Genomic DNA, 25018 nt, shown 5'->3' on the forward strand with positions numbered 1-25018 from the left:
TTCTGCAATGACAGTTCAGCTAAGCATGAGAGTTCTTATTCCAGTAACACTGTTTACTACTTTTGTCTTCAAACTCATTTTTATTTAAAAATGGAATATTTTCCACATTTTTCTTCAACAACGTTTAAATCTAAGCAAAGCTGGCACTGTATGGCACAGATTGTCAACTGTTGTAAACCTTCATCATAGCTCCATTAGAACTGTGACCCTTTACATCATCTGAGGATTTGTCCCTATCTGTATAATACTATACTAATGGAAATAAAACCTTACGGTATGGGTAAATGGTTTCAGGACTTGCCACTATTCAGCTTTTTGATTAACCTTTCTAAGGCCTTACTGAGTGATTGCCTCATTTAATAATTCCCTGTGTATGTTAGAGTGACAGGATTTTTAGTTTTTTCAAAATGAAGTCCGCAGTTACAGGGTACTTTGGAGTAGCTATATAGTTGATGGGGATTTCTGTATAATAATCTGGAGGATATTTTTGGGTGGAGTTACAAATTCCCCCTGCTGTTGACGATTTAATATTGCGACAGTTTTGTTTGCCCTGTTGACTGGAATGGCATTGACCTCAGAAAAGGAAAGGAGAAGGAAGTTCTGTTTTCTTCACTGCTTCCTATTCCCCATGAGGAACGCTGCTTTAGTATCAGGGTTAAAAAAATGTTGGCTTTGCTTATATGGGGCAATAGTGCAAAATGATGCATAACTTTCCTCTGTATACTTCAGAAGAAGTCTGTTTTTGTCTCGGACTGAGTTTTTTATTGGAAAAATACCTTCCTATCTGCAGAGCTTATTTAAGATTATTTTGGTTTAATATACCAGGTTGTTCCGAGGAAATCTCAGAAAGGATTGAGACTTAATACTTAAGTTTACCCAAGTAGGCCTTGTGTCTAGATTAGGTTATAAGTGTCTTCTATGCATTTACTTGAATCTTTTACTAATCACTCAGAATAATACTCGTTCGTTCTCTGTGGGTATGGGATTGCAACTCCAACAACTTTAAAAAATAAATAAATAAACAGCCTGTGACTCTGATCTGACTGGTTTGTAAGATGTACCGGCACACAGTGACTGATAAGAATTCAGAGATCACTATCAGCCTCTTAATAAATGTGGTATTCATTGGCATCATCTAAAACAGTGGGTTTCAATTTTTTTTCCTGGGAACCCAATTGAAGAAAATTGTTGATGATCACAACCCAATGGAGCTGGGAATGAGGGGTTCAGGGTGTGGGAGGGAGCTCAGGGCTGGGGCAGAGGGTTGGGATGTGGGAGGGGGTCAGGGCTCTGGGCTTGGGGGTGCAGGCTCTGGGCAGGGGCCAGGGATGAGGAGTTTGGAGTGCAGGAAGGGTTTCTGGGTTGGGGGAGCTCAGGGCTGGGGCAGAGGCTGGGGGTGTGGGCTCTGGGCTGGGGGTGTGGGATCTGGGCTGGGGACAAGAATGAACGGTTTGGGGTGCAGGAGGGGTCTCCGGGTTTGGGGGAGCTCAGGGCTGGGGCAGGGGATTGGGACACTGGCTTACCTCGGGCAGCTCCTGGTCAGGGGTGCAGCAGGAGTGCAAAGGCAGATTTTGTGCCTCTCCTGGCACTGCGGACCGCACACCCACAGGCGCACCCTCCTCCCCCCAGTTCCCATTGGCCGGTTCCCAGGAACTGGCCAGTGGGAGTGCGGAGCCAGTGCTTGGGGCGGGGGCAGCGTGCGGAGCCCCGTGGCCCTCCTGTCTAGAAGCCGGACCCGCTGCTGGCCACTTCCAGGGTGCAGCAAGGTGTCGGAAAAGGTAAGCACTAGCCTGCCTTAGCTGGGAGCACTGCCGACGGGACTTTTAACATCCCAGTTGGCAGTGCTGACCAGAGCAAGGCAACCCAGTGCTTTACATGCCGCAACCTAGTACTGGGTCGCGACCCACGGTTTGAAAAACACTGATCTAAAATATATTAGCAGCAGAGCCTAGGCACTGTCATGAACCTTTCCATCTTAATAAGTGGAATTTCACTTATAGTGATCACAATTCAAAACTTTATCATTACCATGGGATTTGCAGTACTCTTACTATGATACTCCATGTTCTCTAAGTAAACTAAGTATGAGAAATGCGGAAATGACTGGGTGAGGTTCTGTGGCCTGTGTTATTCAGGAGGTCAGACTAGGTTATCACAATTTGACCTTAAAATGTGTGAATGCTGCCATTGGTTAGTTAGTTGGTTCATGGTAATGATCAAGTTGCAACAGTTACTTACAGAGTAAGCAGTGTTCTTCACAGTTCACTTGCACTTTGCACTTACCACAGCTGATTTGGGAGCAAAGAAGAGAGACATATAGAGTCATGATAAAATATCTTCTCTTGGTTTGCCCAGAAATTTATCCCCTTTTCTCAATTAAGCAAACACAGTGAGATGAAAGAGGATTTCATTAGCTCAACCCTCGTCTGGATAAATAATAAAATGAAAGTAAATTGCAGTCCAGTTCCTAGTTCACATTGCACAAACCACCATCACAATTGGCGCTAACTGGCATCCTTTGGGCAATCTAAGCTGAAAGGACAAAAATTAGTCTCTGCCAGATCTACTTCTTACTGACCATTAACCTCAGGAGGAAGATGAGGGATGGAGATGTTGTGATTTTCTCAGTGCCATCCAGCAATTGGGTGGGTGGCAGTCAGAAACTGAAGCCAGATTTCCTGACTCTCTCTCTCTCTCTCTTACATAATGCAAAAGCAGTGCTGATTTTAAACAATAAATAAATATAGGAATTAAGTCACCCTGGCTGTTACCATCCCTTTTACATCTTACTTTTACCCCTTGTAAAATAATGGAACAAATAATATGAGAAAAATGATTGGATATCTAGAGGGTAGTGCACACATGAACAATGAGCATCTCATCTGACAAACCTGGTGACCTATGAAAATATAGTTGGCATCTATAAGTGTACAAAATAGGTGGGGGGGAATGGCTTTTTTTAAAAATAGAAATGCAAAATTCATCGACCAAAGAAATCCAGTCAATGTAATAGATTTAGACTGTCGTAAATTATTTTATCCTGAGTCCTGTGAAATCTTGTTTAAAAATAAATTGCAGTTGCTCCGAATAGCAATAGCAGCATGTGGATTGGGATTCATTGTGGGAGCTGTCAGCTGGGATACTGCAGGGATTGGTGCTAGGTTTGGTCTTATTTGATAGCTTCATTAATAAAGTGAATAAACAGCACACGAATGAAATTCTCAAATCATGCTAAGATGGAAGAGTTGCAAACACCAGTCAGGAAGCAGACCTGATGCAAAGGGACATAAAAAAATTGGAAACATTAGCAAAAAAAATTACGAAATGAGTTTTAATTGAAAAAATGGCAACTGATTCAAATTTGGCAACTGATTCAAATATTCAAATAATCTGAAACATATATAATCAATGGGAGAAAAATGTTGAGAGACACGTGGATAGTAATGACCAGTTTGTAGTATTACATGGCTATGAAAAGTCCATTAAAATTTTGGGGTTTGCACATGAACACATGATGTTATGGTACAAGGTGATATAATAATAACCACTCTCAGTATGGTCCTGGTGTTACAACACATGGAATGCTGCATTTGGTTTTGGATACATTACAAGAAAGAGATTTATTACGTTGGAGAGAGAGTTCAGAGGACAGCAGATGGTAATGGGAAATGGAAAAGACTGATTTATGTTAAAAAAGGTTTAAAAAGCTAAATATGTGTAATTTGGCTAAAAGAGTCTGTGTATTTGTGTATTTTCTCCCAAAGGTGTAGACATCACTAAGGATGAGAAATTATTTAGTGTGGTGCACAAATGTATACTGGCCTAGTTTAATGAAAAATAACTGAATAGCTGGAAAAACTTCTGATTATGATAGATACACTGTAAAGCTGTAGCATAGTCTTCCAAGAAAAGAAGTGGAAAATCTATTACTTGGGAACTTAAAGACTACAAAATGTTAGACAACAAATTGTAGATTGCAGTGGCAGGGAGATTAACTGGATAGGGAATAGGTCTTTTTCTATGCCCAATACCTGTGTATCGGGACAGGGTTGAGACATGTTGGCAGGGCAATATGTAGAAAGATTCACTCTCACTGCTCAATCTATGGAGAAATCTGTTTCTTAGAGAAAAAGTAGATTTCACTTTGTAAAACACTCAATCCAGGCCTTTTTCACAAATACATAATTTACCCAAACAAGGAAATACTAAAATATTGCATAATGGGGGGGAGGGAGAGGAAGAAGTGGCAGGAATAGAACTGCAAGTTCCCTCCTGTTTTTGCTATACATAAATTGATGGTTTTTATACTAGTGGTAATGGGTAAGACTATCCCATTTATGCATAGTATAACTTTCATTAACACAAAGGGCTATGTTTTCAAATGTGGGTACCTTTTTTTCACCTCCAAAAATTTACTTTCCATTTGTTGCCCAGGCAAAACCTATATTTGCATGAATGAATGATCGTTTTTGAATGTGCAGAATAGATTATCCTGTGGTTAGTACTTGTTCATGCTTAGTGCAAGCAAATGTTCATTTTCATACACAAAAATAAGTTTTACACATGCAGTGGGTGCATGAACAAATATTATTTGTGTCAAGTAGGTGACCTCATGTGAGAAGTTGGTCCAGTGTTTGGGTGAGCAGTAGATAGATAATCCTACCCTTAACTCGTAGACTTTTCACAAAATACATTGTTTTGGGTATGGCATGCATGATATCACATTGTTGCAAGCCATTATACATCTTGTTACCTTTTGAAGAAGTTTTTGTGTTCAGTGTTTGTTTCTAAAAACTAATTTATCAACAAATCTCAGCAAAGTTATAAGGTTGAGCCTGCTGATAAAAAAAATTTCCTGCCAAAAATAATCCCCCTCACACACAGGTCACATTCATGTTGCTCCTTGTCAATTTTACTCTTGGGAGAGACTCAAAGTTGACAGCCAAAGTGAAGGAGATAAAGGAGCAAAGGGTAAACATGTCAAAAAATTCTCTATAATCCTTCATTTCTGGTAGATTATAAAGATGCTGAGAAATTCCTGCTTTTGTTTTTTTACTTGTTGTTATTTTGGAAGCTGTCAAAAGTAGAGCCAAGAGGCAGTAATTTAATCTGGGCCATCAGAAGACTAGAAATTCAACCCATCTGTCCTTCAGCTGTTCTCAGGGGTGGCTCTAGAGATTTGTTGCCTCAAACAAAGTGGGAAAATGTATATCCCTGAGTGTTCACAGTTACTCATACAATAAAACAGTCACTGTGGAATTCATTCATAATAGTTTCCCTTCTCTTCTCCCCCTGTACTCTTTGCTATATTTGTACTACAGTGTGTGGTGTTGTTTGCCTTCATTTTCATTCTCTCTGGTTTTGTCAGCTTATGTCCTTTCCTATAATTATCTGTGGGTCTGGGAGCTGCTTACCCGAGGCAGCTTTTTGTCCTGTGTAGTATTGGCTTGCTTACGATTGGTAAGGGCCCTACTGGGTCAGACCAAGGGTCCATATGGCCCAATATCCTGTCTTCCAACTGACAGAGACCTCAGCCCACTTAGTGCCATGGCAAACACACCATTAAACATAATTTTTATCTCTTATTAAAGATACAGAAAAATAAGGGGGAAAACAGTTAAAACGTGAAATGTAAAATGTTAAGTAAGGCTTTCATTTCAACACCATCCCTTGTTCCCTCTCCCTGTAGCTGGAGTGAGTTTTTAGAAGGAACTTCCCCCTGTTCTCACCCCCTCCATATTTGACAGTCTCTTTGATAGTAGAAAAGATGGTAATAACTGTTCTTTTGGGGAAAAGAGAAGAAGTTAGTTGAGATGGGCTGCAGCTATAACTGTTGCTATTGTTAAAGTCCAATCCTGTTTCCTAAAAGACAAGACAAAAACATACACACACAACGGGAAAGAAAAGAACAGCAAAGAGAGAATATGCAGCCTCTGTTTCTAGTGTTGATTTTCACTTGAAGCCTGGAAGAACACATGCACAGCACACAGTCTTATTAGCTACTCTGAAATCTGGCAAATTTGTACCAGCATCGATCTATTTAGGGCATTACATTTTGCTGCCTTTCTGATCTCAGGCTTTCAGCAGTGTTGCAAAATATACAGTCTTGGCAGCCTAATCGAGACTCTTATAGAAAGGCAAATAGGAGAGGGATAGGAAAAAGAAGAAATAAGGTGAGGAAGAAAATGGACACGTGGCAGGAGTGACAGAGAAACAAAGTTTCACATCCCAGGTGATGTTTGGGATTTAGCCAAAGCCAGTTGAGTGGCAGTGTCATCTGAGTCCTCTCTCTGGCCCCGTCTGGTCAGTACATCTCTCAGGATTATAACAGTGAAGGTCCAAGGCCCCAGGAGAAGGTGGGGGTAACAGCCATGATGATGAGACTTGCTCCTTCCCCTTCTCTTGTCTTTCAGTCAGCCAGAGCACCCCTATGTTTTGCCTCCACCTGTCCTTATTTCCTCATCCCCAAAGTGTCTTTTTAAGGACCCCAAAAGGAAGTGATGAGTAGAATAGCCTGCTTCCTCACTATTTTGTCCACCAATTAGATGTCATTTCCGACACACTGATTTTGAGTCACTGATTTCTGGTCCCACACTTCTCTTGTTTACTAGGCATGATTTTAACACAGTCCTTGAATTATATCAGTAGGCTTTTTTGTTTGGATTAACCTAATCTTTTTGTCTCCCTTTTGCACCTTTTCTCCACATTCATTGTTATAGGTTATTGTGACATTTTATGAACTTCAACTCACTTTTCATAGTTGAGCTCACAATTAGGGTAAATTTGAAGACCCAGTTATTACACCAGGCCCCTTGATTCTGGAATTTACTCCCTCCTCTGGTCTGGGATAGCTCAGTATAGTCTACAAAAAAAAAAAAATCCCACCTTTTCACCTGAGTTCTTTGAGAAGAGAGGGGGTTGAAGTTTGTGGGGCCATGTCAGGGCTTTATTTCATTATGTAATTATTCATGTGTGTCTCTGATTATAATCTCTATGATTTATAAGGGCATTCATCTGTAATTGTTTATTTATTATAAATTGGATTTTGGCCAAAATGTTCAAACCTGACTGCCAGAAGTAAGACTCCTAAAATTCCATAGTTAGGCACCTAAATATATATTTGGTCTTATTTTCAGAATTGCTAAGCATCTACATATCCCACTGAAGCCAGTAGGAGCTGCAGAAACTCAATATCGTTGAAATTCATGACATTTATATATAGAAACCTAAATATGGATTGAGGAGCCTAACTTAAGACACCCCGATTTGAAATTTTTGACCACATGTATTTGTAAATGAATTTGTCTAGAATTTAAGCTAGGCACAAAAATAAAATAAATCTTATTTAGTTAGGAAAAGTGAAGACTGAGGGGGGACATAACAGTCTTCAAGTATGTAAATGGAAAAAATTGGGTTTGTTTAATCTGGAAAAGAGAAGACTGATAGAAGGGGACATGATAACAGTTTTCAAGTACATAAAAGGTTATTACAAGGAGGAGGAAGAAAAATTGTTTTTCTTAACCTCTGAGGATAGGACAAGAAGCAATGGGCTTAAATTGCAGTGAGGGATGTTTAGGTTGGACATTAGGAAAAACTTCCTAACTGTCAAGAGTGGTTAAGCACTGGAATAAATTGCCTGCGGAGGTGGTGGGATCACCATCATTGGAGATTGTCTAACCTGCTCTTAAAAAACACTTGTCAGGAATAGTCTGGATCAGTGGTTCTCAAAGCCGGTCTTCCGCTTGTTCAGGGAAAGCCCCTGGCGGGCCGGACCGGTTTGTTTACCTGCCGCGTCCGCTGGTTCGGCCGATCGCGGCTCCCACTGGCCGCGGTTCACTGCTCCAGGCCAATGGGGCCTGCGGGAAGGGCCGCCAGCACGTCCCTTGGCCCGCGCCGCTTCCCGCAGCCCCCAGTGGCCTGGAGTGGCGAACCGCGGCCAGTGGGAGCCGCGATCGGCCGAATCTGCGGACGCGGCAGGTAAACAAACCGGTCCGGCCTGCCAGAGGCTTTCCCTGAACAAGCAGCGGTCCAGCTTTGAGAACCACTGGTCTAGGTAATACTTAGTCCTGCCATGAGTGCAGGGGACAGGACTAGATGACCTCTCTAGGTCCCTTCCAGCTCTGTGATTCTATGAGAGCTACATCTTGTGTTACCAACCCATGTTACAAGGGTGGTTTCACAGCTGGAAGGAAAACAGGCCAATGAAAATGAAGGCAAACTAAAAAAAAAGAATACACTATAGTAAAGAGTGCAGAGGAAAAAGGGACAGAAGAGAAGGACACACAGGGAATGGGTATCTCAATGATTGATTGGTTGATTAGATGATTGATTGTTAAAGACATTCAGGGTGACAGAGGGAACAATTTTTGATGAAATTCATTGTAAATACAAAAAGTAAATATATGGCAGAGCAACAGTTTAGGGACAGGAAGCAATCACCATTATATCCATCTGTAGGGTGAACACAGAAAGACAGAATTAAATACCTGAGTTGGAATTGGGCCAGGATACCAGAGCCTGAAAAAATAAAAGCAACTCTATCATCCTGTATGAAATAAAGACTGGAACATAAAGAAAAACCCATCCACCCTTTGGAACTCCCTGCCCAACCTAAACAAGAGTACACCAGGTTTGTTTGCCTCTGCAGATTTGGATGACACATATCCTCCACTCTGACTGCTCTGGTCCTAGGAGCAACAAGATATTGAAATGTGTAAGAATTCTGCTTTCCAAAGCAGGATTGTTGTCAGTGTCAGCAGCCCCAGTCAGGAAGTGTGGAGGGATCGTATGGCATGTATTGCAAATTAAGGCAACAGTTGGACCTAATTATTTAATCCTTGACAAAGCATTCCTTTATAATTAAAGGCACAAAATGTATTTAATACTTTATTTTCCCCTTTCTGGAGGAAATCTTGTCCGAAGTATCTTGCCATCATGACTGTTCCATCAAAACAACAAAGCTGTTCTTAGTAATACAGTTTAATTACAATTCAGTCTCATCTTAAAACCTATATTTCTTTTCTGCTTTACCTATGCTCCTTTTTTTCTCCTTCTGCTACTGCTTTTATAATTCTCTATTATTTTCTATAATTGTTTTCTCCTATTTATATGGTTTAACTGTAACTCCAGTATATAATTCTGAACCTGAATTTTGTGGTATGTGTGCAATAAAGATCTCTGTAAAGTTAACTATTCTTCAATAAAATATTTATAAAAAGTTTACTTTTCTAGACATCTGTTACACATACTAGATCAATATCTGCCTTCACTGACTCTTTTGTATTCTCTGCTAGGTACTTATTAAGAGTACATGGGTTGTCAGTGAAGGCAGAATTTGGTCTTGCGCTCTCAAAATGTGCGGTACTACTATGTTTCCACTATGTAACCTGATACATATGATTTTATTAATAGTTTCTAGAATGGATTAAAATACTAATGTGTTAATTTTACCTGTGGTTGAGTATAACCTTAAAGCTGTAGCTCTGAATGCTGCCTCTGTATCTGGTTATAGATGCAGATAAGTGCTTAGTGGGATTTTCAAATGCACATTGGCACTCTACCGCACTCCAGAATAAGACTTGTCAGTCTTGTAACTCAACTGTTCAGAGATAAGCTTAACTGGTAACTCTTTTCCTTACCAGCCAATACACTGAAGAGCTAAAATTTAGCTCTGGTTTCTTTAATTTTGAATGGTAGGAAAGCACCATTTTCTTGTTAATAGAAGTGGACATTGTACCTTTTCCTATTTATTTTTCTGTTTCTAATTAAATATGAACACCGCTGAGAAGGACTTAGCTAGCAGTAGGGTTAAATAGCAAGGATGCACAAAAGAGAGCTTTTACAGATTAGAGAGAGATTTTCATTTATTCAACATTCTTCATACAATAAGAATGATGATTAACCCCTTCCCAGTCAGAAATTCAGATTCCTAGGAAGCCCTGTTAGAAAATGAAAGTTTTATTAAATCAGACTGAAAGAATATCTAAGGTCAAGGCTGCTGTTGGGGAGGAGGAGGAGAATGATGAGGGAGCAGAGCAAAAAGGGCAGTTTGCCCTTAGTCGTCCCCCCCCCTCCCAAGAGGGCCCCCAAAATAATGAAAGGTAGGAGCTGGATCAGGGATACCACTCCAACTAACAGTGGGACCAGAGCTCCAGGAGAGGCAGGACCAGGTGTGGCCTCCCAGCTGTCCGCAGGGCAGCTTTCCCCCATCCCCACAGGGAAAGTAGCAACCCTACAGGCCTGGGCCCTCCCCTCTTTTTAAACTCTTTTGTCTCAATGGTAATAGTTTTTAGAAGGGTGAGGGCCTCAATTTAAGATTTTACCCAGGGCCCCCAAAACCTCTGTGCAACCCTATCTAAGTTTGGGTGCATTTTGAGAGTCTTACAACAATAGCTGTGAAACAAAAACTGATGGACTTCACAATTTCTTCTCGCTTGTTTGGAATGGTAACTTTCTGAGGCTCAGACTGTTGAAAGAAGACAAAGGAGTGGTGATTTCAAACATGAATTTGTAATTGTTCCTAAATGGTAGATGCTGCAAATGTTTGGTTCTGTTTTAAAATAATTTTCAGCATTCTTGTGACTGTATATTACCGCAGTGATCAAGGAACAAAGCTACCAGTATCAAACTTAAGTTAAGTAAACTCCTTAATGCCAATGTGTAAGGTGGCTGAAGACGTCAAACAAGTGTGTAGTCATGCTGTCTGATTTCGTTCTAATACCAATGAACACACAAGCTCAAAGATTTAAGAAAAAGATATGTACTGCTATTCATCACAGGCTTTTTTTGGATGTGATAGGGGCTGTGTAACTAATCAGAATGTGGTATGTTTCTTTCTTTCAGATTTACCACTGGATTATAGATTTACCCGATTTTCCTCAAATAGCTTGGAAACTGCTGGTTACTATCCGAAACCTCCGAGGGTATTACTATCAAATGGTGAGCCAGTGACTACAAAATAGATCATATCCCCCTTTTTCCTCACATACCCTTGTAGTCCTTAACTAACTGCTGTCAGATGCTAATTGGTGAAAATACCATGCAATGCTCCATAAAATCAAGTGATGAATTAAAAAATGGACCCACATGCAGACTTGTGTTTTACTATAGTACAACTGGAACAGAGGAGCACTGAGTACTTATCTATACATCTTCCTACCAAGCTACCTCTCAGAAGTGCATTGAAACTAATTCATCCCAAATTACATGCTAAATTCACACCATTTTGAAGGACACTGTCTAAATTCCCTATTTAAGGCCACAGCAACCTCCACTGCTACAGCAGTGTGTGAGAGAGCTGATTAAGGAGGGCATAAAAATAGGACAACACACAGTATCAAATGCTGTTTAGGATTATATTTACAGTTACCTTATGTATAAGTTACATTTTATCTTTACATAAGTCCCCCCATTATCACAGTACCTGAGTGATATAATACAATCTGTAATACATTTATTGTCTCAACACCCCTGGGAGGGAAGGCAGTGCTATTATCCCCATTTACAGATGGGGAACTGAGGCACAGCAAGACTAAGGTCTAAATTTTTAAGGTATTTAGGTATTGCTCTGCTCAGTGTTGCAAGCCTACATGATTTAAGAGCCTAAGTTTTATTTTCAAAGGTGACTTAGGCACTTAGCCTAAATTCCATTGACTTTCAATGAGAATTAGTCTCCTAAGTCACTTAGGGCATGTCTATGCTGCAGTTAGACACCTGCAGCTGCCCTGTGCCAACTGATACCCTTGTACTGATACTGAGCTCTCGGGGCTCAGGCTAAAGACCTGTTTAATTGTAGTGCAGACATTCAGGCTCAGGCTGCGGTCCAAGCTATGGGACCCTCCCACCGCACAGGGCCCAGATCCCAGCCTCCAGCCCAATCCTGAACATGTACACAGCAATTAAACAGTCCCTTAGTATGAGCCTGAGTCAGCTTGCATGGGCCAGCAGTGGGTTTTTAATTGCAGTGTAGACATACCCTTTTGACCAGATTTTTAAAGGTATTTAGGCATCTAAAGATGCAGATAGGTGCCTAGTGAGATTTTCAAATGCACATTGGCACCTAACTCCCATTTATCTCAAAAGCAACCAGTATAGATTATACCAGTTCCCCTAATGAAATAAGCCACCCCAGCAATAGGATTTGTTTGCTAGTATAACTGCATTTATACTAGAGGTTTTGCCAGTATAACTGTGTTGGTCATGGGTGTAATTTTTTTCACACTCCTAATGGATATAACCATGCTGGCAAAACTTTTCAATGCAGGCCGGGTGCTAGGCTAGCCACTGGACCATCCATCTCAGTCCAGAGTAACTAGTTGATAAGAGTGAAGTTACTCCAAATTTACCCTGGTTTAATAGACCAGAATTTGGCCATTTATTTCAAAAGCAACATGTCTGACTATCTATAACTCCCAGGCACAAGGCAGTAGCAGAATATCAGATAAACTTCCTTAGAGGACTGGATGGCTATTTCAATTAGCAATAATCTTTCACTTCTAGACTTCCGGTTTGAAACAAACAACTGTCGTTGTTATCTTATGTCTGCCTGACGGTCTACATGAAATAAATTAGTAGCTTGACTCCAGTTCACTGCATGATCGCATTCCCACAGGGTAGGACAGTTCATATGCAGAAGTCAGAACACAAAAAGAAGCACTAAATCTTTGTTACACAAAAATCAGCCTGAACTATCTTGTTTCTATAACATAGAGACATTTGTTTTAAATTTATCGACTCCAGTGTACCCACAAGATACCTGCGCCTTTTCAGTTGGCTGTGTGCTTAGCACTGGTGGGTTACCGCAAGTCATACCTATAAAGAAAAGAAACAAAAAAAGTTTAAAAAATACAGAAAACAAGAAAGTATCCCTTACAGGAAATATCGGTTATAACTAAAAGTGGGATAAGAGAGTTCTGGTCTCTAAAAGTGCCCTGCTGCTCCCTGTAACCTATAAGCTAAAAAGCTAGCAAGGCTGGGATTTTGCTAGCAAGGCTGGGATTTTACTCGTTTCTCTTTAGCACCTAATAATCCCAGTAAAGGGAAGAACAATGATGTTCAGTCTTCTTCCCCCACTCTCCCTCTCCCGCTCCAAGGGGTCAGATTTTCAGATGCTGTAAACTGGCATAGTTCCTTTGCGTTGAGAATCTGGCCCCAAGTCTACAAAATGTCTGTATTAAGTAGAGATGGACTCAAGATAAAATCTCAGATTCAGAACTATGTGATTGTTTGAAATCCAAATCTGGATCCAGATACTGATTTTGCAAATGATTTCTAATTTTATGGGCCAAACCAATATGCTAGCACCTTCAAGCTTTCTATGTTCCGATTTGAATTTTGTTGCATGGTTCCCTCTCTTGGGTTTTAAGTGTATAGAGTTATAATCCTTAAAACAATCATTGGGTCTCAGTGTCTCAACGGATAAGTAGTATCTCCTCATCTAGAAAATAGTATGTGCCACATTCCAAACAACCTAAGTCTAGACTTTACCCTAAGAAACACACACTTCTATGCAAATGTGGACTTGTTTAGAAAGAGAGGTAGTGGTGGCTAATGATGAAGACTGTCAACACCCATTCACCCTTGCCTCCTGCTGGAGATGAGCAGATGTACACAATAGCAGAAGCAGTGGTGAAACAACAGAGAGTTGCTGCTGAGTATGGCTTCAGCTGTGGTTACATGGAGAAAAGAGAGAGCACCATACTGCCTTCAAGGCTAATGGTCTGGGAATGGGAAGGAAATACTCTGAGCAGATGAACCTTGGGAAGGACAAGGGAAGCTCTGGAGAATAGAGAATTCTTGAGGGAGTGATATGTGAGATGGGGAGAAGAGAGTCATTGGACCCAGTGATGCACTTCGGAGAATTTCTCTTCTATTACAGGGTTTTTTGTTAACCTATAACTTGTCTAATTTCTGTGGAATCCAGTTTGAAAGAATACTGCAGAATGTTCTTAAATGCAGTGTCCACATTACTGTCCTCAGTATCTGCACGTGGACCCCAGGGTGATATGTTTTAATAGCTAATTAAAATTAATTAAAGTATCTGGTTGTATAAACTTGAAAGTAACAGCTTTGCTAAATAAAACCTCTGTCAACCTTTGTTTTGGTATAAACCATGTCCGTTTGAATTTTAAAATAAAGACAATTTATTTCTGAACAATTTTCTCAGAATTCACGGTACTTGATAACCTAGCAACAACAAAAGAAAGATGAAATTGTTAAAAAAAAGTGCAAGTCAATTTAAATGCTACAACCCTAACATGGCACAAATTGTCATGCTCAAAATGAATATCTGGATGAGTCAGTGACCAAAGCCCAGTGGCCACCAGTGCAAAATAATACCTAGGAGAAGTCAGTTTTAACTTCATAAATGGAACCCACTCATTATTGCTTATTGAATTAAGACTTGTTTCTGGAAACTAAAGTTTTATCGGAGAAAACCTTTCAAATCCCTAGTCACTAAAATGTATTCAGATAAACATTTTAGCTGGCTTGCTCCTCGTTTGCTTTTCCCCCACGTCCATTCCTGGGCACAACAGATTCTTTGGTTGTTGAGAGCTCCTGAGTTCCCCAGCTATAGAGTTTGCTCTGCAACTTGAGTGGGGAAGCATGCCCTAAGGAAGCAGCATCCAGACCAACTCCTAGGGGAATTTCCAGGGGCAGAGCCTGTGGCCCAAATGCTCAATTGCAAGCGTATAAATCTAGAATTTAGCAATGCAAGTCAAAGCTGAAATTGACCCATCACCTCTGCCTAGCCCATCTCTTATACTTGGGAATTGGGCTATGGGCTATGATGTGATGGGACTATAGCATATGATCAGGGTCTGTCCATGTCCCAGTGGTGTTGGGTTTCTATCCATTGATGAACATGTTGCATAGTCCAAAGATGTATTTCTAGCTAATAGCTCAAAAACTGGGGAACCAGGAGGTGAGTCTTAATCAGGCTGATAGTACTACCTCTCCATTGCATTCAGGGAGAAATGGACGAGAGAAATGTTAATCTTTTCACCTTGACCACATAACGTTGCTCCTTATTTGTAATAAAATTTAAAGGAACTCTGTTCTGACTTCTAGTCTCTGGTCCTGGCACAGGCTGAATCAGCCCAGCCTACAGCCACTTTACCCACCATGTAATCATTGGCTAAGACTAGGTCACCAGTTAATGAGATGGCAGTAATTCAAAGTGATTAGCCTGCCTTTTCCGTCGGGAAACAGCACTTCTTCTATAAGCAATGTCATAAGCAATGTCCGTGGAAGGAAAAGGCCTAGGTAGGGAGCGTCGAATCGTGGAAGTCAACGAATGGCTACGCAGGTGGTGTCGGAGAGAAGGCTTTGGTTTCTTTGACCACGGGATGGTGTTCCATGAAGGAGGAGTGCTGGGCAGAGACGGGCTCCATCTTACGAAGAGAGGGAAGAGCATCTTTGCCAGCAGGCTGGCTAACCTAGTGAGGAGGGCTTTAAACTAGGTTCACCGGGGGAAGGAGACCAAAGCCCTGAGGTAAGTGGGAAAGCGGGATACCGGGAGGAAGCACAGGCAGGAATGTCTGTGAGGGGAGGGCTCCTGCCTCATACTGGGAATGAGGGGCGATCAACAGGTTATCTCAAGTGCTTATATACAAATGCACAAAGCCTTGGAAACAAGCAGGGAGAACTGGAGGTCCTGGTGATGTCAAGGAACTATGACGTGATCGGAATAACAGAGACTTGGTGGGATAACTCACATGACTGGAGTACTGTCATGGATGGTTATAAACTGTTCAGGAAGGACAGGCAGGGCAGAAAAGGTGGGGGAGTAGCACTGTATGTAAGGGAGCAGTATGACTGCTCAGAGCTCCGGTACGAAACTGCAGAAAAACCTGAGTGTCTCTGGATTAAGTTTAGAAGTGTGTGCAACAAGAGTGATGTAGTGGTGGGAGTCTGCTATAGACCACCGGACCAGGGGGATGAGGTAGATGAGGCTTTCTTCCGGCAGCTCGCGGAAGCTACTAGATCGCATGCCCTGATTCTCATGGGTGACTTCAATTTTCCTGATATCTGCTGGGAGAGCAATACAGCGGTGCATAGACAATCCAGGAAGTTTTTGGAAAGCGTAGGGGACAATTTCCTGGCGCAAGTGCTAGAGGAGCCAACTAGGGGGGGCGCTTTTCTTGACCTGCTGCTCACAAACCGGGTAGAATTAGTGGGGGAAGCAAAAGGGGATGGGAATCTGGGAGGCAGTGACCATGAGTTGGTTGAGTTCAGGATCCTGACACAGGGAAGAAAGGTAAGCAGCAGGATACGGACCCTGGACTTCAGGAAAGCAGACTTCGACTCCCTCAGGGAACGGATGGCCAGGATCCCCTGGGGGACTAACTTGAAGGGGAAAGGAGTCCAGGAGAGCTGGCTGTATTTCAAGGAATCCCTGTTGAGGTTACAGGGACAAACCATCCCGATGAGTCGAAAAAATAGTAAATATGGCAGGCGACCAGCTTGGCTTAATGGTGAAATCCTAGCGGACCTTAAACATAAAAAAGAAGCTTACAAGAAGTGGAAGGTTGGACATATGACCAGGGAAGAGTATAAAAATATTGCTCGGGCATGTAGGAATGTTATCAGGAGGGCCAAATCGCACCTGGAGCTGCAGCTAGCCAGAGATGTTAAGAGTAACAAGAAGAGTTTCTTCAGGTATGTTGGCAACAAGAAGAAAGCCAAGGAAAGTGTGGGCCCCTTACTGAATGAGGGAGGCAACCTAGTGACAGAGGATGTGGAAAAAGCTAATGTACTCAATGCTTTTTTTGCCTCTGTTTTCACTAACAAGGTCAGCTCCCAGACTGCTGCGCTGGGCATCACAAAATGGGGAAGAGATGGCCAGCCCTCTGTGGAGATAGAGGTGGTTAGGGACTATTTAGAAAAGCTGGACGTGCACAAGTCCATGGGGCCGGACGAGTTGCATCCGAGAGTGCTGAAGGAATTGGCGGCTGTGATTGCAGAGCCATTGGCCATTATCTTTGAAAACTCGTGGCGAACCGGGGAAGTCCCGGATGACTGGAAAAAGGCTAATGTAGTGCCAATCTTTAAAAAAGGGAAGAAGGAGGATCCTGGGAACTACAGGCCAGTCAGCCTCACTTCAGTCCCTGGAAAAATCATGGAGCAGGTCCTCAAAGAATCAATCCTGAAGCACTTGCATGAGAGGAAAGTGATCAGGAACAGCCAGCATGGATTCACCAAGGGAAGGTCATGCCTGACTAATCTAATCGCCTTTTATGATGAGATTACTGGTTCTGTGGATGAAGGGAAAGCAGTGGATGTATTGTTTCTTGACTTTAGCAAAGCTTTTGACACGGTCTCCCACAGTATTCTTGTCAGCAAGTTAAGGAAGTATGGGCTGGATGAATGCACTACAAGGTGGGTAGAAAGCTGGCTAGATTGTCGGGCTCAACGGGTAGTGATCAATGGCTCCATATCTAGTTGGCAGCCAGTATCAAGTGGAGTACCCCAGGGGTCGGTCCTGGGGACAGTTTTGTTCAATATCTTCATAAATGATCTGGAGGATGGTGTGGATTGCACTCTCAGCAAATTTGCGGATGATACTAAACTGGGAGGAGTGGTAGATACGCTGGAGGGGAGGGATAGGATACAGAAAGACCTAGACAAATTGGAGGATTGGGCCAAAAGAAATCTGATGAGGTTCAATAAGGATAAGTGCAGGGTCCTGCACTTGGGACGGAAGAACCCAATGCACAGCTACAGACTAGGGACCGAATGGCTAGGCAGCAGTTCTGCGGAAAAGGACCTAGGGGTGACAGTGGACGAGAAGCTGGATATGTGTCAGCAGTGTGCCCTTGTTGCCAAGAAGGCCAATGGCATTTTGGCATGTATAAGTAGGGGCATAGCGAGCAGATCGAGGGACATGATCGTTCCCCTCTATTCGACATTGGTGAGGCCTCATCTGGAGTACTGTGTCCAGTTTTGGGCCTCACACTTCAAGAAGGATGTGGATAAATTGGAGAGAGTCCAGCGAAGGGCAACAAAAATGATTAGGGGACTGGAACACATGAGTTATGAGGAGAGGCTGAGGGAGCTGGGATTGTTTAGCCTGCAGAAGAGAAGAATGAGGGGGGATTTGATAGCTGCTTTCAACTACCTGAAAGGGGGTTCCAAAGAGGATGGCTCTAGACTGTTCTCAATGGTAGCAGATGACAGAACGAGGAGTAATGGTCTCAAGTTGCAGTGGGGGAGGTTTAGATTGGATATTAGGAAAAACTTTTTCACTAAGAGGGTGGTGAAACACTGGAATGCGTTACCTAGGGAGGTGGTAGAATCTCCTTCCTTAGAGGTTTTTAAGGTCAGGCTTGACAAAGCCCTGGCTGGGATGATTTAACTGGGAATTGGTCCTGCTTTGAGCAGGGGGTTGGACTAGATGACCTTCTGGGGTCCCTTCCAACCCTGATATTCTATGATTCTATGATAAAGAAACCCCGGCTCTTCTTTCTAGGAGTTCTAATCTCAGGGACCCTGAAACTAGCACAGGGGATGATAACTTCCCGCTGAGCTATAAAAAAATAATAAGGAGAAAAGGAGCTTCCATGGCTGGTCTTTTCGTGAAGTTTCTCTCCACCCTGGGAATGCAGTTACATGTCCTGGGTTTTATAAAACTGTTAGCCAATTTGTACCCCTTGTACCACCAACAGGGAGAGAGGACTTTACCTTCATCACCACACCCTTATTCAAAAAGCACTTAACCATAATGTGCAGTATCTTTGCAAACAATAATGTGTAAATTAAATAGTGTTGCTTTACATTTCATAGGTTTCAGATTAAATAATGTGTCAAAACACATGAGATTAAAAGAACAAAGTTAGTAAAGAGATGCCAGCAATCAGAGCCGAACTGTTTCCCACCCTGAACATCAATATTGAACTGTCACCACATAGGAGAGGAATGCAGTAAGTGTAAATATACTTCTTCTGTGCATAGTTTATATGTTCTGCAGTATCTTGTATTTAATGAGTTTCATTCATATCACTTTTTAAAAAGAAGGAGTTAACCTCTGGTACAGAAAAGGAAATAGACTACAAAATACAACAGAGCAGCTATTGATTTGACATGAAGATGCTGTTTCCCTAGGCAAGGAATACTTATTTACAGAAGTACTCCAAAGTGCAGTGCTTTGGAAATTGCATATGTTGGCGAAGTTTGTAAAAGCAGTGGCTCAAGGCAGCCAGCTACTACTCAGTCCTACAGAAGGAACAGTATGGTGTTAATATTAAAATAGCTTTGCTCACTTGGCAGATTAAATGCCTTATTTTTTCAACCAGGATAATCTACTTATTATACACATATTTGGGGGAAGCTTGTATTTCATTTTAACTCCATTGGCATTAAGAACTGAAAGGAGAATAGATCAGGATGTCTACAGCTAGCTGGCCCCTACCTTTCTCCACCCCCTTTTCAGCGCTCAGAAAAGAGATTGGAGAAAAAACTCAAGGTGGAAGTTGGAATGAATCTGCAAATTTGTTATCTTGAACTGTCACCCACAGGTAAGCAACCCAGGCAAATTGTGAAAAATGTTTAGGGGTGCCGGAAGGATGTGAGAGTGATAGTCACGGACATTGAGGCCTTCTCTTTCCTGCAGAACAGCTACAGACAAGCTGCAGCTGTGCGGGCTTCTCTGTGCACCGTGCCAATGTGCCTCACATCTAACCTAGGGGGATAACTTCTAGGAAGGGAAGTACACTACGTGGTATTAAGGCCCATCCAGTCCTTACCCTCTCTCTGTGTAGACTGCCAGTTATTTTGGTGTGTTTGCATACCTGTCCATGAGAACTTCAGGAGGACCACTCTCTGCCAACCTGAGCTGGATCTGACCTGCACACGTAAGGGTCAGAGGCTCTACATTCTGTTACCAATCCCTGGAGCCACCCAGATGCCTGTAATAAACTGCTTTTCTGAGTAAGTGGAACATCTGAAGGCAGATCTGAGACTTCAGTGAACCACAGGAAAAATCCATGTAAACACAGAGGTTTGTATTTTATGTCCCTCTAATGCAGGAAGCAAATATTGCTTTTATTTTCATTTAGCATAAACAGTCTAAATAAATAGGAATAGTGATTAAAAACAGGATCATGAAAAATAAGTTGAAATCCAGGAAGTTAGACAGACTCTGGTATTGCCATTAGACTGCTGCGCTGGGCATCACAAAATGCGGAAGAGATGGCCAGCCCTCTGTGGAGATAGAGGCGGTTAGGGACTATTTAGAAAAGCTGGACGTGCACAAGTCCATGGGGCCGGACGAGTTGCATCCGAGAGTGCTGAAGGAATTGGCGGCTGTGATTGCAGAGCCACTGGCCATTATCTTTGAAAACTCGTGGCGAACCGGGGAAGTCCCGGATGACTGGAAAAAGGCTAATGTAGTGCCAATCTTTAAAAAAGGGAAGAAGGAAGATCCTGGGAACTACAGGCCAGTCAGCCTCACTTCAGTCCCTGGAAAAATCATGGAGCAGGTCCTCAAAGAATCAATCCTGAAGCACTTGCATGAGAGGAAAGTGATCAGGAACAGCCAGCATGGATTCACCAAGGGAAGGTCATGCCTGACTAATCTAATCGCCTTTTATGATGAGATTACTGGTTCTGTGGATGAAGGGAAAGCAGTGGATGTATTGTTTCTTGACTTTAGCAAAGCTTTTGACACGGTCTCCCATAGTATTCTTGTCAGCAAGTTAAGGAAGTATGGGCTGGATGAATGCACTATAAGGTGGGTAGAAAGCTGGCTAAATTGTCGGGCTCAACGGGTAGTGATCAATGGCTCCATGTCTAGTTGGCAGCCGGTATCAAGTGGAGTGCCCCAAGGGTCGGTCCTGGGGCCGGTTTTATTCAATATCTTCATAAATGATCTGGAGGATGGTGTGGATTGCACTCTCAGCAAATTTGCGGATGATACTAAACTGGGAGGAGTGGTAGATACGCTGGAGGGGAGGGATAGGATACAGAAGGACCTAGACCAATTGGAAGATTGGGCCAAAAGGAATCTGATGAGGTTCAATAAGGATAAGTGCAGGGTCCTGCACTTAGGACGGAAGAACCCAATGCACAGCTACAGACTAGGGACCGAATGGCTAGGCAGCAGTTCTGTGGAAAAGGACCTAGGGGTGACAGTGGACGAGAAGCTGGATATGAGTCAGCAGTGTGCCCTTGTTGCCAAGAAGGCCAATGGCATTTTGGGATGTATAAGTAGGGGCATAGCGAGCAGATCGAGGGACGTGATCGTTCCCCTCTATTCGACATTGGTGAGGCCTCATCTGGAGTACTGTGTCCAGTTTTGGGCCCCACACTTCAAGAAGGATGTGGATAAATTGGAGAGAGTCCAGCGAAGGGCAACAAAAATGATTAGGGGACTGGAACACATGAGTTATGAGGAGAGGCTGAGGGAGCTGGGATTGTTTAGCCTGCAGAAGAGAAGAATGAGGGGGGATTTGATAGCTGCTTTCAACTACCTGAAAGGGGGTTCCAAAGAGGATGGCTCTAGACTGTTCTCAATGGTAGCAGATGACAGAACGAGGAGTAATGGTCTCAAGTTGCAGTGGGGGCGGTTTAGATTGGATATTAGGAAAAACTTTTTCACTAGGAGGGTGGTGAAACACTGGAATGCGTTACCTAGGGAGGTGGTAGAATCTCCTTCCTTAGAGGTTTTTAAGGTCAGGCTTGACAAAGCCCTGGCTGGGATGATTTAACTGGGAATTGGTCCTGCTTTGAGCGGGGGGTTGGACTAGATGACCTTCTGGGGTCCCTTCCAGCCCTGATGTTCTATGATTCTATGATTCTATGATTATAAAACTTGCCATTGTACAGTTTAATTGCTTCTTTATAGCACAGGCTGAGGAATCCTCCATGCATAGCTCCAGGTATTAAAGCAAGCAATACTGCCAGCATGCCTGATCATTTGCTTGAGTTTATGGCAGAGGTCTGAGGGAAATCTGTTGAGGATATGGTGGGTACCCATGGCATCTCTTTGACAAGAACCGCAAGCCACAAAGATTTCAGAGTTGACCAGATGTTATTGTTCACATAGAGGCTAACATCTGAAGCTGTATCAGCAGTATAACAAAGCTATTTTAAACAGAACTACCCGGGAGATCCCACCTGCTTCCTGCTCACCCTCGCAAAGTTCATACATGGTTTTCTCTAATGCTGTTGTGACACAGTTTAAAATACTTGTTGTGGGGATAAAAGCCACTTCAAAACGATGCTATGGTTTTGGTCCACTTGTCCAAATTAGAGGGTGGAACACACAAAATGGCAATGGCACAAATGGAGATACAAATTATAAATGTTGTATACAATTCTCAGCTGATCTGACCAGACCAGATTCTATCAGGCAGTCAGAAAGTTACTTATTTTGGAGGTTAGCACTGATATTCATCTCTATACAGAACAGTGACATTGACTTTTTCTCCTAATAAGTTAAAGTACAAAGTAACCAATCATGAAATAGTTTATCCTCGCCAGAGAGGAAAAAAATTAGGTGCCTATGCCAAAGCTTCTATGAATGAGATTTTCAAAAGCATCTATGTGATTTAGGAATGGACTTCCAATAGGACATGTTCTCCTAAATCACTAGTGCAATTCAGAAAATTCCACCCTTCATGCCTAACAAAATTATAGTAAAATTTTCAGAGGTGTTTTTAAAAGTCTAAGAAAAGCTTCCTTTCATCAGCTATTATGAATACAATGAGTGGTTCATGTACCAGTCTCTGCACCAGCCCTGACGTATACTCTAACTCTTCTCTTGCTGTGCCTCAACATTATAATTTGGCTATCACCAGCAGGAGAGTGAATTTGTGTGGGGGGGTGGAGGGTGAGAAAACCTGGATTTGTGCTGGAAATCACTTTAGATAAGCTATTACCAGCAGGACAGTGGGGTGGGAATAGGTATTGTTTCATATTCTCTGTGTATATATAAAGCCTGCTGCAGTTTCCACGATATGCATCCGATGAAGTGAGCTGTAGCTCACGAAAGCTCATGCTCTAATAAATTGGTTAGTCTCTAAGGTGCCACAAGTCCTCCTTTTCTTTTTGCGAATACAGACTAACACGGCTGTTACTCTGAAACCTAACATTATAATTGAGAGCTGGAGTTTCCACCCACTATTGCTTTACTGTAGCGTAACCTGAGCCAGTATGCAGAACCATGCACAGCATTCAAAATGAGCCATCATAGGTGAGAGCAAACAGAAAATCAGATTAACACTAGTTCAAAACTGCATTGGCATTTTTGCTATGTGGGCAGAGGCATTTTATCACAGAATACGGAGATGATAAACCCTCTTTAAGTTATATTGGGCAGATCACACCGAGAATACGGCAGCCAGATTCCAGGGCAGCAGCCAGATCAGCTACAGCAGTGATGGAGGGAGCTAACCAGGCTGATGTGGCCCAGATCACTCATACCATAGGCAACCACATAGGGCAGTGGCCCCCGTCACCTGAGAACCCAGAGACTGCAGCAGCATTGGGAAAGATCATACCTTCACCATCTACAGAGCAGCCTCCTGTGTCATTGTGTGTGTGCCCTGCTCACTGCTGGAAAATGGAATGGAAGCATGGCTTAGCAAGTGGGCAACCATTTAAAAGTGACTGAGGATTGAGGGCCAACAACAGATAACATTGGTGGGCAGGGGGATGGCTTTTATATATTTTGGTTTAAATAATTAAGACAATGTATGCCTATCATAATCCTGCTCACTTTGAGGGTGTGTTTTGCCTCTTTTCCCCAAGCTTTTGTTCTGCCTTTTACAGGCCACATGCTTTTGGGGAAGGGTCTTCCTCTGTATATGGAAAGTACCTAGCACACTGTGGACCCTACTGTCACCACGCCTCAATGAGGCACAGTGAGAGTGCCAAATTCCGAACAAACTGCTGAGAAATAGGTTATTCTTTCATTAGATTATACTAAGCCAGGAACAAAAGTGAACTTCTGTCTCACCGCACTGGTTAAAAATAAGTCAAAAATGCAGTCTCCTTCGGCATTCCAGCCCTTGGCTCACCACCCAGAAACTGGACTATATGATAAATGGTTGCTGAAAACCAATTTAATCAGATATAGGGTCCTTCCGATCCCAAGAGATCAGCCACTTAGCCAGGTCAATATATAACTCAGATCTTACCCAATAATCATATTGATGCCAATCCTTTAGTAACTAAAAACTAAAGGTTTAATGATAAAAGAAAAGACGCAGCATTATAAATGGTTAATAGATCATATACATACAAGTGATTTTGCAGTGTTTGTAGATCAGAATCATGGAAGTGATGGAATAAACTGCTTGCTTGCAAAAGTCTCTGTGTAACTTACCCAAGCATATTGGGGATCATCAGTCCTTGTTCAAAGCTTCCTTGTTAGAAATCCAGTCCTGAGAAATAAAGACAAAATGGACCTATCTTGGGGGTTCTTTTATATTGTTTGCCACGTGCATGGAATTTTACTGTCTCAAATGACATTCACAACCTCTGTTTGTGGAAAGTTACTGGCCCAAGATGGACTCCAGGGTCACATGAACATATCACAGGTCCTTACATGGTTTGATGAGTCATAGGGGCAACTATTGCCCATATTCTTGCTGAGGCGTCCACCGGAAGGCTTATTGGCTTGGATGAGTTTCTTCTATGGCCCATAGTTAGAGTGGTGTCCTTAATTGGCCATCAACACATAGTTGTCTGTCCTTGATGTAAATCTATCTGGTGGGTGTCACCCAGGAATACAACACATGAAATGTTCCCTTTAATTTTTTTCATCTATGTGAAGAATAAATTTTGTTATGTGCACACAGTATGTGTGGCTGTGCACCACTAGTAGAAACCAAAAACCTAGATATAATGTATATTTTTTAAAAGTTACCATAGGGCTAATTACTCCAGCCAGGACAGGTTAGGCATTTTAGAACTCACTACTCAAAGAATTAAATTTAAGTGTAAGAGAAATAAAATTATTCAGGCTGTCGATTAATTGCAGTTAACTCAAACTATTAACTAAAAAAAATAATTGTGA

General features: G+C 42.3%; 1 protein-coding gene across 1 annotated transcript in view; it reads left to right on the forward strand.

The window, feature by feature from the left end:
• NT5DC1 (5'-nucleotidase domain containing 1) overlaps positions 1 to 25018 on the forward strand; it is a 327326-nt gene that overhangs the window by 233281 nt on the left and 69027 nt on the right. Inside the window, exon 12 of the mRNA XM_084623673.1 lies at positions 10843 to 10938. Within this exon, the coding sequence (XP_084479799.1) occupies positions 10843 to 10938 (96 nt within the window). The remainder of the gene's footprint in view (positions 1 to 10842; positions 10939 to 25018) is intronic.

Source organism: Lepidochelys olivacea (genome assembly GCF_965140295.1).
Source record: "Lepidochelys olivacea isolate rLepOli2 genome assembly, chromosome: 3".
Lineage (NCBI taxonomy): Eukaryota > Metazoa > Chordata > Testudines > Cheloniidae > Lepidochelys > Lepidochelys olivacea.